General features: G+C 31.4%; 1 protein-coding gene and 1 long non-coding RNA gene across 2 annotated transcripts; one reads left to right on the top strand and one right to left on the bottom strand.

The window, feature by feature from the left end:
- Window positions 1–2,924: 2,924 nt before the first annotated feature.
- Window positions 2,925–6,470, bottom strand: LOC148178138 (uncharacterized). The gene is made up of 2 exons (XR_015769683.1): window positions 6,312–6,470; window positions 2,925–3,140 (listed from the first exon to the last, which is right to left on the bottom strand). It is a non-coding gene; the product is annotated as an uncharacterized LOC148178138 (long non-coding RNA).
- Window positions 6,471–6,783: 313 nt separating this feature from the next.
- On the top strand, window positions 6,784–15,624 carry LOC148178137 (cohesin subunit SA-3-like). Its single transcript, XM_088031488.1, has 18 exons — window positions 6,784–6,940; window positions 6,993–7,105; window positions 7,151–7,342; window positions 7,390–7,597; window positions 9,998–10,157; window positions 10,208–10,346; window positions 10,394–10,575; window positions 10,627–10,801; window positions 10,915–11,113; window positions 11,162–11,316; window positions 11,363–11,554; window positions 14,278–14,418; window positions 14,469–14,648; window positions 14,697–14,850; window positions 14,905–15,011; window positions 15,058–15,225; window positions 15,283–15,452; window positions 15,507–15,624. Exons 1-18 carry the CDS (start codon window positions 6,784–6,786, stop codon window positions 15,592–15,594), a joined length of 2,880 nt encoding a protein of 959 aa, XP_087887614.1. The 3' UTR covers window positions 15,595–15,624.
- Window positions 15,625–16,011: the final 387 nt, after the last annotated feature.

Genomic DNA, 16,011 nt, shown 5'->3' with positions numbered 1-16,011 from the left:
TAATAAATTGCTGCGTGAATAAAAATGTATGAATATAATTAAACTGTCCTTTGCGGCCAACAATAATTGTACCTTAATATAATAGATACGAATACTGGCTGTGAGGTTAGGTTAAGTTATGTCAAAATTCAGTGACAGTGAAACTCAATAAATGTCAAATTTTAAATTAAATTTGAAAATCAAGTGGCAAGTCGTGGTTACAAAACCATTACCAATCGTGTAACACGAAAACTCTTAGAATTCTAAAATTTAATTTTATTATTAAAAAAGGGGTGCAAATTCGAAAAAATAGTATAAAGGACTTGTTTTATAATGGCATTGGTGCACTCGTCCCATACAAAACTCGCCTACGGCTCGTTTTGTACACCGGGAACTCGTGCACCAAATTGGCCATTATAAAACACGTTCTTTAATATACAATTTTTTCACGGCGTGATAAAAAACTTGAACAATAGATTAGAACATGTAGGGTAGACCTGGGCAGGTTTGGACACCACTTTTTTTTACTGCCGCTGTTTAAAGGTTTTTTAGATATTAAATTGATTAATTTTTTTACATATGCCGGAATTATTTGGAAATCATGGTGTAAAATATGGTGGTAAAAAAACCATCCCAAAGGGGTTAAAAAAATGTATTTCTACATACATGTATTGGTCCTAATGTACCCCACGCTGGGGCACATTGAAATAGGTTTTTGAAAATAAAGCTAGGCACTTAATTCTACTGTATATTAAACTTTTTGAAGGAAACATCAAATTTTATGTATGCAGCAAGTCTGGCTGAACCTTTAATTTCGTATGGTTTGGGCAGTTTTGTTACAATGTCTTCTGTAGGAAGTCTATCTGATGTCGTCTATGGAGGGGAAATAAAATCCATAATTTTTGGGTTGCGCAAAAATTTGATTTCATATTCATGACAGCACATCTTCAACTCTACTAGCGAAAGTCTATAATTGAAATAACTGTTTTAACGTAAATGCAATCATAAATGAGTCAAATCGCTTCACTGCATACGTGTCACTGAATTTCCATTTCCAATAAACCTGTGACAGTGCTAAATAAGTCGTGAATACTAGTTGCACCTCATAGCGAACAATTCTGCAATCATTTTTCTGGTGATAACCAACTTTCAACAAGTTTTTTACTCACATTTTCTTGTGCCTACGCATTTTTGCACCAAAACGTTGCCTGATGCATTGTGATTAATTTCCAATTTGAAAAGATCGAGATAAATCGTTCTGCGCAAGTTTAAATCCATGATTTTCATCATCATGGAGTGCGGGCACTACCGCCTGTAAAGTATGCAACCGTGCACTATGGAGGATCAACAAACCGTGCCGGTCCATTTAAATACCATTGAAAGCGTTGTTCAGATGCAGTATTTAATTATTTTTGACTGTGTTTTTACTATGGTTGGGTTGAAATCTTTTAATATGTATTATCTATACTGCCATTGAATAGTAATTGTTTATTTTAGAACACTTTTAACGTAATTAGTGGTCCAAAAACGCCAACGAATGACGACTTTCCAAATTTGATATTTTAAAAATCGCAAAAAAAAGTTACAGGCGTTTGTCACTTGACGATAAAAATTAAAATAAAATTGAAATATCTGGAGATTAGACAAAAAAATAATACAGTGCTTTGTACTTTAAATGAATAAGCTTTTATCTTTCTTAATTTTAAAGAAAAAAATTGGAAATAATAGATTGTCCACGAGTTTTTGAATAAAATGAACTTTTCCTTGGTGTTAGACATCTTCGATTTTTAAGAAAAGTTGCTCACAAGTCATTCCTTACTTAATTTCAACTTAAAATTCTTATTTCAATTTCTTTTAAATATTAAAATCTTTAAATTTAATCGTTAATTATTGATAATGAAATATTAATATTTTGTTTATTCACATAAATGATTTTGTTTATTTTTGAGTTCGCATAAAATTATACTTAATGGGAACTCAAAATTTAAAGTTGAAAGTGGTTCAAAATTGTGTAAGAGAGCATGGACAACATTGTTCATATGTACTAAAAAATTCATGGCTCATTTTGGTTTGCCAATTCTTATTATACAATGTATTATTGTTTAAAACTGTATGTGATAAAATAAACATTATAAATTTTTTGTTTAAAAACTCCTCATTTGGTATAAATGAATTTAAAATTCGATTCTAAGCAACTTCTCTTAAAATACCTAACTTTTAGAAATATTCCTAACGCGAAGTAAATTACAAGAAAATAGCATTATTTAAAAAATCCTAATAGATTGAATTTACCATATCTGCTGTATTTTGTATCGCCATGGATTTTGCAAAGTTGCATAAATATCCCTAAAAAAGAACTTTACGAATTTATCAAAATTCAACTTAATATGCCAAAAATTAATAGAGATATAGATTATCCGGTGAGAGATTGGGATATTTCGACAGTTGACATATAGGTTGGTAGCAAATTATGCTACAAAATACACTAAAAACACTAAATTCCTACGCGAAATGGGTTGACAGGGTTGTCAGTAACTGGGATTATTTTGTTATTTTAAATTTCGCGCGTATGGTACACTTTTTATCGCGTAGATTTAGTGACTTTTCTGTCATTCAATCTCTCACCGTACAAACTATAATAGTATTTAAATGGACCGACACGGTTTGTTGATCCTCCACAGTGCAAGGTTGCATACTTTACAGGCGGTAGTGCCCGCACTCCATGCTCAAAAGTAAACATAACCTCAAATGAGAAATATTACAAATGTCAAGAACGTCACTGACGTCAGCGATTATTGACAGACCGAACGCAGGGATGTCCAAAATTGGGCGTGGGAAATTATTTTTTTCATAGCCGACTATGATTTTGCATCTTTTGGAAATGTCTTTTTTCTCTTTTTCTCGGCAACTTGACTAGCTAGTGCATTGAGTGGTGTCAAGTAAAAGGGAGCGCTGAATTTATTCCTATCAAAACAAGTCTTCCAAGTGAAATCATCGTCTGTGATACATATTTTAGTCTATGTTTTAGTCAATTTAGTGGTATCAAGAATGTCTATGGAAATACTCTTGACCTGTGTTTCTCGAATTGTCTTGATATTGTTACGTCACTTTGTAGTCCATTAATTAAACCAGATGATTGTCATCCTACATTTGCAGTCACCCTAGAAATAGGAAATAATCATGTTTTATTTAACAAAAATGAATGGTTTTATGTTTATAATAATGCTAATTATATAGCTATTGATATAGTATATCCGGTGAGAGATTGGGACATTTCGAGAGTTGACATATAGGTTGGCAGCAAATTATGCTACAAAATACACTAAAAACACTAAATTCCTACGCGAAATGGGTTGACAGGGTTGTCAGTAACTAGGGTTATTTTGTTATTTTAAATTTCGCGCGTATAGTACACTTTTTATTGCGTAGATTTAGTGACTTTTCTGTCATTCGAACTCTCGCTGTATGAACTATAGGTATTTGTCTAATATTGCGTGGCCTTTAATTTTAAAAAATTTGGACATTAATGAATCTGTTAATATTTTTTATAATTATTTATATTTTGCTCGTAACTTATTTACACCATTAGTATGTAGATCATCAGCTTCTCAGTTTCCTCGTTGGTTTAACACTGAGATAATCAAATTAATTAAATTAAAAAAGGCCGCTCACAAGAAATATAAGATGTCGGGTAAGACTTTGGATTATTCTGTATTTGATAATTTAAGGCGTGACTGTAAGAAAAGAATAGCTGGTGCATATGATGAATATTTGGTTCGAACTGAAATTAACCTGTCTAATGATCCAAAATCTTTCTGGAAATTTATACGAAATAAGTCAGTTGATAATAGTTTTCCGCTACCTATGAATTTTAACAATACTGCGCTTCATGATATTGAGGCTGTTTGTGATAGTTTTATTAAATATTTTTCTAGTGTATACGTTACTGATAATAATGTCAAATGTGATTTTGTATATGACAATGTTATTAATATTGAAACAATTAGTACCGTTGCATCAGATGTTGAGAATGCTTTACGAAAACTTAATGCCAACAAAGGACCCGGTCCTGATGGGTTACCTTCTAAATTTTTTAAGAATCTTAAAGTATCCTTGGCACTACCACTTTATGTAATGTTTAATAAATCCTTACTAAGCTGTTTATAAATCTGGCCTACGGTCTACGATTGAAAACTATAGACCTATTTCAGTTCTTTCAGTACCGGCTAAACTATTTGAATCCATCATTTTTAATAAATTATTTCCCATCTTCAAAAAATTAATCTCTAACAAACAGCATGGCTTTTTCGATAAAAGGTCTACTATTACCAACTTGTTTCCTTATGTCAATTTTATTTGTGAATCTATGAGTGACGGTATGGAGGTGCATTCTCTATATACTGACTTCGCCAAAGCTTTTGACAAAGTCAACCATTCTGTTTTAATACAAAAATTAGCTGCACTTGGAGTCACTGGCAAAATGCTAAAATGGTTTCAGAGTTATTTATGTTCACGATCGCAGCAAGTCAAAATTGGAGCTCAGTTTTCGGTTGTAGAGCGTGTACCTTCAGGTGTTCCTCAAGGTTCTATCCTTGGGCCTTTCTTATTTCTTCTGTTTGTTAATGATATAGGTTTAAATTTCAAATGCAACTATTGCCTTTTTGCTGATGACTTGAAAATTTTTACCGTTGTTAAAAACCCAAATGATGTCAAACAAAAAGATCTTGATGCTTTAAATAATTGGCGCAGAGTCAATCATATGTTTCTAAATATTGACAAATGTTGTGTGATTAATTTCAGTAGGAAAATGGTCTCTACTTTACCTATTTATACATTAAATGAATGTCAAATTCAAATTAAGACAGTTGTTAAAGATCTTGGAATCTTTCTTGATAATAAACTTTGTTTCACTTATCACTATGACCATGTGATAAGTAAGGCCAACAAAGTATTAGGATGTGTCAAAAGATATTGTCGCGATTTCAAGAACATCAGTACAATGAACATTCTGTACATGACCTTGGTAAGGCCCATTCTTGAATAGGCAGTGTGATTTGGTCACCGTTTTATAAAGTTCACATCGACAGAATTGAGAACGTGCAAGCTGCCCAAGCTGCCCAAGCTCGATCTAAGAAGACAATACATGCGTATTTGTTTTATTTTTAATGTTTTAAATAATTATATTGATGCTGATGACATTATTCACAATATCTACTTTCACATACCTTGCTATAGGAGTAGATCGGTGCCTGTTTTTCACATTAAGATTTTTAAACAAAATTATGTTAAGTTTTCTCCAATGAATATAGTATTGCAGTCTTGTAATGATGCAGATATTGATTTGTTTCGGTATAACTCAATTGAAATTTTTAAGTCTAAGTTAAAAACAATGTTGTAATGTTATGTTATGTCGTGTTCTTTCTGGTTATTTGTTAAATGTTAAATGTATGATTATGTAATGGCTATTAGTGGCGTCAATAAATTATTATTATTATTATTATTATTATAGACGGTTGAGTTTTGGCAGACTCGGATAAATATTGATGTTCTATAAAATGACATAAATCTTAACTAATTAAAATTTAAAATAAGACAAGTAAAATTAACATTTTTAAGACAAGGATGACGCTGGTAATGTCACATCATCCTTACCTATTCAAGAAATTATATTTTAAGTTTTGGAAAAATCCGTTCATAAATGACAAAGATATTGAGCCCGAAAGTCTTAGATGGGCCACGCTGTATAAAGATTTTGGTCAGCCATGTACCGACATTACCCCCAATTTTAAAATTATTTGGGTAAAATTACATCGGCAATTTGCTGTAAAGTGTAACAAAGATGTGTTGAATTATTGAAAATGAACATGTCTAGTAGTGCGCAAAAACATCTAAAAGCACATCAAACCTAATTCATACAAATTGTGAAGCTACACATGCCGAAACTGCAAATGTAAAGAAAAAGAAAATATGAACTTTTCTGAAGGATTCATAAATATTTACAATTATTCAAAAAATCAATAAATCATAAATAAAAATTGCCTTGTAAATTTAATGACGTCGCCTAAAAAAACTTGTGTGTATCACGCCCAAAAAGTGCCATTTCACCCTCGCTCATTCTTTTAAACGCTCGGCCAAAAAAGAAACACTTTTTGGCCTTGGTACACAAATAACTAATAATAGCACACGCAAGTTGGAGCCATGATCTGACAATCAAAATACATCATACTAACATTCAGAACACCCCAGAATTGTGGTGTCAGACAAAAACGATCCCTTGTGTAAATGAAATGGAATTTTAAATTAAAAATGAATATATTTGGAGGTTAACTTACGCTTGCTGGCGGCATAAAGGCCAAATGGCATTGACATCGTCCCGAGGCTTCAGAGGGATGGTGAGGGCGAGTTTTAATTTATAAAAAACCATTATCACTAGACCGTGTGGATCAACAGAGAATTATTGTTATTCTGTCAAAACCGCAAATGTCATTCACCAGAGTGAAGTTGGCAGGGTGCCGACGTGTTTATTATTTAAATAATCTTCAAGTTAAAAAACGCCTTTTCAGTCTTTAATATATGATTAAACACATCTTTATGTTCGTCGTCACATTTAGTACGTAACTAAAATCGTTCGAAAAGTCTCTAGACATTTTAATGTTGCCGCTTAAAATACCTCCTCCTCATTGGTTGATTTGTTGCGCACTTCACTGCGACGCTCTTTTCATTCGCGCCTAAGGTTGAGTTTGCGATACAACAGAAATTACTTTCAAAGTTTGTTCTGCTGAATTTTTGCATAATCAGAGAAAAATGGAGCCCATCCTATCGAGGGTGACTAGTACTCCCCGAACAAGGTCTCCTGTCAACACTTCTTCGCCTAGTGTGTCTACCATCGACCAGGATGTTTTTACGGAAGTTTTTAGTTCAGAGTCTGAAGAGCTTTCTGGATACGAGTCATCTTCAAGCTGTAAGTTGATTCTAGTTGTGTTTCATTCAATTTATTGAGAAATAATTTGCAGCTGACCGTGTGGAGCCCAAAAACTTAAGATGGCCTGAGTATTGGAAGTCATTAAAGCCCACAGAGAAAGATAGTTTGTACTATAAACTAATGATGCAACCCAAGGAAACTGAAGTAAGTAAATATCGTTTGTGGCTGTTTTACTGTCTATCTCTTTAGAGTATTGCCGCTGATCTTGTTCACATGTGCCAAACCGACTTGAAAAAAGGAATAATTCATATTCTGCAACTATGTGTAGATTTGTGTGGATATAAAAAGGTGTCCATTAGAGAGATTTACAATTTTGAACAAAATAATTCACAAGAAATTGTTGATAGACTCGCAGATGATTTAATGGACAAGCAACTAAAGGTAAATATTGACTTTAATGAAATTCGTTCTTTGATTGGATTTTTTAGCAAACTGGCAAATTTTTGTTTAAAGCCTGCACAAAATTTCAAAGCAAAATAGAATACATCATTGAACGATTTGTGAAGCTTCTAATTGTACGCGGGTTTAATAAAGAAATTTCATGTGACGACGATTTTGCAAGTCATATTTTCCAATTTCTCAATTCCATGGCCTTTAGTATGTTCAGATGTATTCGCATCACTGGCGTTGTTTTAGGTATGTACAGATTTTTTTGATATTTGGGAAATATTCTGTCACCAATTTCTTAACAGATCAAATCTTAATCTAAAATTTGATAACAAGTAATTAAAGAAATTACTTACATTGTTAAAAATCAGTTTTTTGCGCCCCCTTGTGACTTTGTGAAAATTAAAATAGAGCTTGTTGCCGCTTAGACGACGATTTACATCACTCATTATAGTTGTGTAATGAACTCTATTACATCACATGTTGTGTAATAAATAAATGCGTTATGTAACGTATCTATCTACTCATTGGTAAGTAAGTGACGTAATGGAGCTCCATTGCTCTCCTGAACGAAACTAACGTATCGCATTAAAATATGTTGAATCAAAAAATGTGATGAAATTTTTTTGAAATCTTAATTTTTTTTTTAGTTTTGGTTAGGACGGCAGTACAGCTACACTCATTTTTCATAATGGGACTCATTTTAATGACAAACTTTTGTCAACGATCATTAATGAGCTTTTAGACAAATAAAGATGACTATAGTTAGGTCCCTTGCACGAATGAAACTCGTCAGCTCTGAATGGCTAAAATTCATTTAATAATAATGACTTCTGACCAAAGGTTTTTTAAAAGGACCATAAAAAGAAATGCAATTTATATTTTGACAATTGAATGGTGTTATGCAACAAAGATCCAGCCAGTGTCGTCGAAAAACGATCATGACTATTTAAACTTTGAAACTGATGTAGCACCTCAATTGGACTATTTATTAGCTTAAAGAATTTTACGTCCATATGGGGCTTAAGAGTTGGTGACACTTTTACTTAATTTATTTTTTGTGGGTTGGATCTTTGTTGCATAACACCATTCAATTATTCCATATCATAAATTTTTATGTAATTTCTTTTTTATACATATCTTTTGAATACTTCACATATTAAATTAAATTAAATTAGCCTATCAAAGAATTTAGTGATTTTTATTTTTGACTTTAGTTAATTTTGGAGGTTCTATAAAAAATACACTGTCATATCAATTATCATCATAATCACTGTGTCTCGTAATCTCTATGTTTCTAATTTAGTTTAATTTTTCATTAAAAATATGTCATTTATTTCAGTGAATAGTCGTAGATAAAGGATAGTATTACATTCGCATGCTGTGACCCTTATTCTCTCTGTTAATTTGCTCCACTAGTACATATAGTATGTCCCCGGATTGAGTTTACAAAAGGAAAAAAAACGTTATTTTTCATTTTACAAAAAAAATGACAAAGGACTAATTTTTTTGCTTAATTTAAAATAAATAAATCTTTGATTAAAACTTTAATATTATCAAGCTGTGTTCTTAAAATCGAAGAAAACAAAAAATAACGAAGATCTTTTTTATTTTTACTTTTGCAAAAAATGTCAAAGGAATGAAATTTGTTCCTTAACTCAAACCAAATTGCACTATTTGATTGATCCATTACATGTTTTAGCACATAGTTCAATTCTAACTCGTAATACTTTAAGACTGTTTAGAATTTTCTCAATTATTGTTAAGGATGCAATTGCATTTCTTTTCCAATTTTTTAATACTTGTACATTGTTTGGAAAATTTTCCTTTAATCTTTAACGCACTATTTGATATTGTAAATCTACCGCCTGCTATTATTTGAATACGATTACAAAATTTAATAAATAAAAATAATGAAAAAATTAATTTTATGAGTACAAACTAATAATTTTGAAATTTTAATTGCAGATTTATCTGTTTTGAATTAAGCAAAAAATGTTATTTCTTTGTCATTTAAAATGGAAAATAAACTTTTTTTCCTTCTTGTGAACTCAATCCGAGGACATACTGTATACTAATTTTTTTTGAAAATTTGCACAAATACAATCCTAATACAATAGTTTGTAAACTCATGATTGCGACGTCGTGTTTTCAAAATTACGGATTTAGGGGCGTTAAAAATCAAAATTTTTAATTATTATTGTTCCAGGAGTTCTCAATTTTTTCAAAATTTTAATTTCCGTGTTTCGTAGTTCCAAATTTCCCTATTGGTAGATTTAAAAAAAAATGTGAATTTTAGTTATCAATTTCAAATTTTCTGTCATTTTCAAAATTTTTAATCAAAAATTATGCATTTTTCGGATTCATAAAATTAGAATTTCTCTAATTAGGAGAAACAACTAATAAAGTCATAACGGTCAACATGACAATAATTATTGTATTGAAAAAAAATTAAATTAGCCATCGGTTTCACAGACTATCGAAAATTGCTATAAATTACTTTTTAAAAGCGTCGTGACGGTAAAACCATTGGTGATAATTTTTTTTTAGATTTTCGAGTTTGTCAACTAATTATAAGTGTATGCAAATTTACAAAATTTTATTTTAATGTTTAAAGACGATTTTGCATAAAATTTTCTTTTTTTGTAGTAATCAAATTTCTAACAGCGTACGTGCTGTTGATGAAACATGTAACGTCAATATCTGAAGAAGAAACCAGTTTCAGTAGCAGTTCTCAAGAAGGAACCGACAAAAAAACAAAACTTTCAAATATGATAGATTTCCTGTACAAAATTTTCGATCGAAACTGGTAGGTCTATGCACCCTTAATTCATTTTAATTAATAGTTTGATTTTAAAGCCTATTTCCCGACCCCAGTGTTTATCCAATGAAAGTGATAGCAGCCCGAGAAATGCTTCAGTGGATCCAAAGTTTCCCGGATGTTTTCATTTTCAAACGTAAATGTTTAGGTCGTTTGATAAAATTAGTTGAGGATGAGGTAAGACTTCGTGGTGGTCAGAATGGGTTAAAGGAGTTTTCTTTCAGACCGAAAACGTGCGTTTAGCCGCTATCGATGCGTGTGCCAAGTTGCTCTCACTAGAGGAAATTCGCAATGAGATGTCGCAAAGAGTTGAGTTGTGTTTGAAGATCACATCAGGTAGATTCAAAGACGCGAGTTTCAAAGTGACTGCTAAGGCCATCAATGTTTTCACCGTGGCTCTCAAGTTGTAAGTGATAGAAAAATGGTTAGAGAATTTCGTTGATTTAGTGATGTTTAGCTATTCCGATTCGATAACCCAGAATTATATATTGGCGATCGTCAAAATGATGTACTTTCAAGATATCAAAGTGGCTAAGTCTGCTGGGAAATTTTTAGCTACTTATCTAAAATTTAAGCACAACGATATTGAAGTTTTAAGTTTGTTGACAGAAACTGCTTACTTTAACAAGGAGGTATGTCTAAACATTTTTTCTACTTTCTCTCTTCAGCTGTTAATATCAACTCAAGGACGTAGAAAAAGTACAGTATGTAACGCGTTTATAAACTTCTGTTGATCTTTTTCTAGCTATGGGATCTCGTTCCATTTTTCCTCGAATCGTGCATAGAATTTTTACCGCAACTCAAAGACTGGCAAGTTATTATAAACATCCTTGTGGGAAATGAGTTTGGTTTTCAAACGCGAAAACACTTGTTGATTATTTTCAAGGAAGCAGCAATGTTTACGACTACTGGAAAGTTTACAAAAAGTCGACTCTCTAGATTTGGTTGGTCCCCACGTTTCTTATTTCGTTTTCTAACTTTTAATCTTGTAGATATTCGACTGGACGACACAATTCGCACAGAAATGTCTGATTTCATAATGACAAACTTTGAACACTTGTCGCTCGTGTTCCAAAAGGATGCGGCCTGCATGACTGAACTCGCAAAGCTGTTGCTTCTTGTTGATACAGAAGACAGGCATCATCATGTGAGATTTTTTCCTATTTGCGTTTTTTCTTAATTCTAGTTTTCAGCAATACGCAACGATTCTTCGCATTCTTAAAAATACTTTCGTTAGCAACAAAGACGAGGAGTTACTTGGCGCAGTGGCCAAAGCGTTTTCACATTTTTGCAACAACGAAGAAAACGAAGACTCTGCAAATGTTTTAGTAAAAAATGTCATCCAGGACCTTGTCGACAGGTTTAAAGAAGACATAGAACAATTGGTAAGTGCTAAATTAACCCTTTAACTGCTGTAAACGTATATACAGGGTGATTTTTTAAAAACAGCAGGCGTTGTAGAATTTTTATTTATGAACCGATTTCAAAAATTTTAAAAACAATTGAAATGGTTTTTAATTTCCTATAAACTGATGATTTTAAAATTTTTCTAAATGTCTTAGTATCGTTTGGGCGATACTCAACTTTCTTATTTTAAATTGACACCCATATTATTTTTTTTCATAATTTAGAAGATATTAATTTTCTTGATTCAGAAATGTGTAGTATGTTCTACTTTTACAAAAAATATTTAAAAAAAAATATCAAAAATGAAAAAATTTAGGCAATAAAAGTTAATAAAATCTAGGTGCGTGGTGTCAAATAACACAATATCGTTATTGTAATGTCAAAAAGCAGCAAATAACAGAAAGAACAAGTTTTCTTCCAACAAGATGGGGCTACACCTTACAATGCACAATGCATTTCTCGTGGCTGTCAATTGTGCAATAAAAAAAAACGGGATGGCGTTTCAACAGTATTTTAATTAAATTAGGTAGTTTTTTTTTCTGATTTGTAATTATTATTGTCTTTTGTTATTAATAATTTCAAAAAAAAAATGCCGATCCTTTCTGTTATTTGCTGCTTTTTGACATTACAATAACGGCATTCTTTTATTTGACACCATGAACCTAGATTTTATTAACTTTTATTGCCTAATTTTTTCATTTTTAATAATTTTTAAAAAAATATTTTTGCAAAAAGTAGAACATATTACACATTTCTGAATCAAGAAAATTAATATCTTCCAAATTATGAAAAAAAAAATGGGTTCGAATTTAAAATAAGAAAGTTGAGTATCGTCCAAAAGGTACTAAGACATTTAGAAAATTTTTAAAATCATCAGTTTTTAGTAAATTAAAAACCATTTCACTCGTTTTTTAAATTTTTGAAATCGGTTCATAAATAAAAATTCTACAACGCCTGCCGTTTTAAAAAAATCACTCTGTATATCGTGTGATTCATTAAATTTCCATTCTAGGTAGGCCGTGTATTTTGGACGTGCGTTGACTTCTTGTTCGATAACTAGCAAATCTCGCAAATATTAAGTCGAAACTACATTAATGGTGTTAGTTACGACATGAATTTTTTTCTCAAAGCCAACTGCGAATGGAAATTTAATGAATCACACAATACGTTTTGCCATTTTTCTCAGAAAATACAAATGAAAAGAATTCGAAATTTTAGGGACAAAAGTGAGCGGATAAAACAAATCGAATAAATAGATTCACACTTACGTGACACTTCCGGTTATCCTGGAAGTAGCAGTCAACTTGCTTATTTTGAATAGAACACCCTATATTTTATTGCATTTTTGAATTCTATATACAAATTGAAGATCACTTTCTATATACCATACTATACCTAAACTGTATCATTTCTGAAATAATTCGATTTTTTAAAAAAAAAATTAGTTAAATTTGCATTACAAAAAAAAAATATATTTCCACAAAAATTTTTGATTTTTTTTTATTTCTATTAGACCACCAAATGTGTTTACAAAAGATCCACATAAAATTGAATTGTTACCATTCCAAAGCATGCTTAAAAAAATTGGAAACAAAAGAGATAAAATACTTCTTTTTTCCGTATTTTTAGTAGGAAAAAGGTGTTCAATACATAAAGTTAATGCAAAATTTCATTGTACGCTTGTATTGTGCATATTTTTCAGTTAACGTAGCGATTTTGAAATGGATTATAGGGTACTTATTTCGGAAAGAAAATTTCACTTCTGTTGTGCAATTTAAGTATAACACATTATACATAAAGTGACCCTTAATTTGGATGTAGAACCGAAATGTGTTCCATTTTAAATAAGCAAGTTCACTACTACTTTCGGCATAACCGGAAGTGTCACAAATATGTCAATATTGTCATTCAATTCGTTTTATTCGCTTATTTTTGTTCCCAAAATTTCAAATTCTCATCTTTTGTAGTTTATGAGAAAAATGTCAAAACGTATACAGTATGTCCCCGGATTGAGTTCACAAGAGGGAAAAAAAAGTTTATTTTCCATTTTACAAAAAAATGACAAAGAAATAACATTTTTTGCGTATTTCAAAACAGATAAATCTGCAATTAAAATTTCAAAATTATTAGTTTGTACTCTTAAAATTAATTTTTTCATTATTTTTATTTATTAAATTTTGTAATCGTGTCTAAATAAAAGCAGGCTGTGGATTCACAATATCAAATAGTGCGTTAAAGATTAAAGGAAAATTTACCCAATAATGTGTAAGTTTTAAAAAAATTGGAAAAGAAATGCAGTTGCTTAACAATTGAGAAAATTCGAAACAGTCTTAAAGAATTACGAGTTAGAATTGAACTATGTGCTAAAACAGGTAATGGGTCAATCAAATAGTGGAAATTGGTTTGAGTTAGAAAACAAATTTCATTCCTTTGACATTTTTTGCAAAATTAAAAATAAAAAAGTTCTTCGTTATTTTTTGTTTTTTTTCGATTTTAAAAACACAGCTTGATAATATTAAAGTTTTAATTAAAGATTTATTTATTTTAAATCAAGCAAAAAATATTATTCCTTTGTAATTTTTTTGTAAAATGAAAAATAACTTTTTTTTTCCTCTTGTGAACTCAATCCGGGGACATACTGTATATACGTTTACAACAGTTAAAGGGTTAATGCATTTTTTTTTCACGAATTCTTTTGCAGTCGCAAGACCCTGATGAAAGTTTACTTATTCGTTTAAGAGTTACTAGCGTGAAAATGTCAGCTATGTTTGCATTTTTTGATCCGGCAAGTTACATGGCATGGGCTGAAATTTTTGACATTTGCAATGTTACCAATTTGAAGGTGAAAAACATTACTTTTGTAATTTTTTAAGTAATGAAACAAATTCTTAGGTTCTCAAGCACACCTTGGTTTGCTGCAAGTGGTATTTGGTGTGGAATTTACGACAGTGTATTAAAAATTCCCTGAACAATAACAGCCAACATCTTCAGCTTCCTTTGAAATGTAAAGAGTTCGTTTACAGCTGCTTGGATTTTCTGCAACTTGGAGAGGGAGACTCGGTGTCATTTCTGGTGTGTAGCGGAAGGAACCAAGAATTTACTATAGTTCTGAATTTGCAGATATTTGACGTCATTTCCGACTTTTACGCGATTTACGAAAGAACGCTCGTAAGAAAGCGCACATTTTCGAATTGTTTTATTAAAATCGAAGATCAAAATTACAAGGATATTGTAGTTAAATTTGTTGTAGAACATGTGATCGCCAGTAACAAAAGTATGTAGTGTTTTTTTTTTAAACAAATTGTTGCTAATACTGTCTCAATTTCAGTAAATTTGAAATTGCGTCAAAAGTACTTGAGCAAATTTGTGGATCTCGTTTATTTGGAAGTCATTCCCGTCCAGGAGTTTGCAAAGATTTTGCGCTATTACCATTCGGTAACATTGGTTTTGATTAGTACTTTTAATTACCTAGTGGTTTCAGCATTACGTCGAATTTGGGGAAATCATGAATCATATTTTGAGTTCTTTACACATGTGTCCTCCAGGTTTACCACTGTTGGTTCATCATACTTTAGTGTCACTGTATCAAGAGGTCGTTAGCAAACATTCTGTTTTAAATTTGCTAAGTGAGGAGGCACAAACAGTAAAGGTGAGTTCACGAAAAAATTCTATCTTAGATTCAGAAACAAAATTCAATTTGTTTTAGTTGCTGGCGAAAAAACTTGCCTCCTTTAGATTAGTCAAGTCTTCAACTAATCTCTTGAAACTAATGAATATGATCATTCGTTTTGGACTCAAATCAGAAGAAAATTTTTCGTTTCTATATTTTGGAAGATATTTTGCTGAATTGTTAGATGATGACGGGAAAAAAGATGTGTAAGTAACTGGGGAATTATTGACCAACACTTCAAGAGATTGTTTTGTTTTCAGGTGTACACAGTTTAAAAAATTGGTTCCAGCTGGTTGCAAACGAAACGATAATATTTTATTGTTTGCACAAAGTTTGAAAGTGAAATAAGTTTTGATGTTTTTCTTTTTAGTTTATTTTTCAACTGATAATACTTCTTAATAGGTTAACTGTCATAATTTAAAATAAGGATAAATGTATTCTCTCAATAAGCTTTTATTAAAATGATTACTGGTTTTTGTGAATCCAAAGGCTGAGAATGGAATCGCCCACATAAAAAGGATAAAAGTACCGTAACACGGGGACCGAACACCATTCTTTGAGGGTGCAAGTGCACATTTTGGCTTTGGATGCCTTTAACCTTCTCCAAGAAATCATCTATTCTTGAAAACAGTCCTCACCTGACCAGACCCGACCTGCAGTGTTTCTGTCGCAGAAAGAAATAAGGTGTTAAGCAGTTGCAAGAAAAGAGGACAACCTCAGTAGTTCCAGGCGTTCTGCATGGATGAGGTAAACCTGTGGAATTTC

The sequence above is a fragment of the Gnatocerus cornutus genome, chromosome 2 (assembly GCF_029298725.1).
Source record: "Gnatocerus cornutus isolate USDA-ARS CGAHR chromosome 2, icGnaCorn1.1, whole genome shotgun sequence".
Classification (NCBI taxonomy): domain Eukaryota; kingdom Metazoa; phylum Arthropoda; class Insecta; order Coleoptera; family Tenebrionidae; genus Gnatocerus; species Gnatocerus cornutus.
Note: the sequence above shows the minus strand (reverse complement) of the source record. Positions and strands in the feature narration are given on the sequence as shown.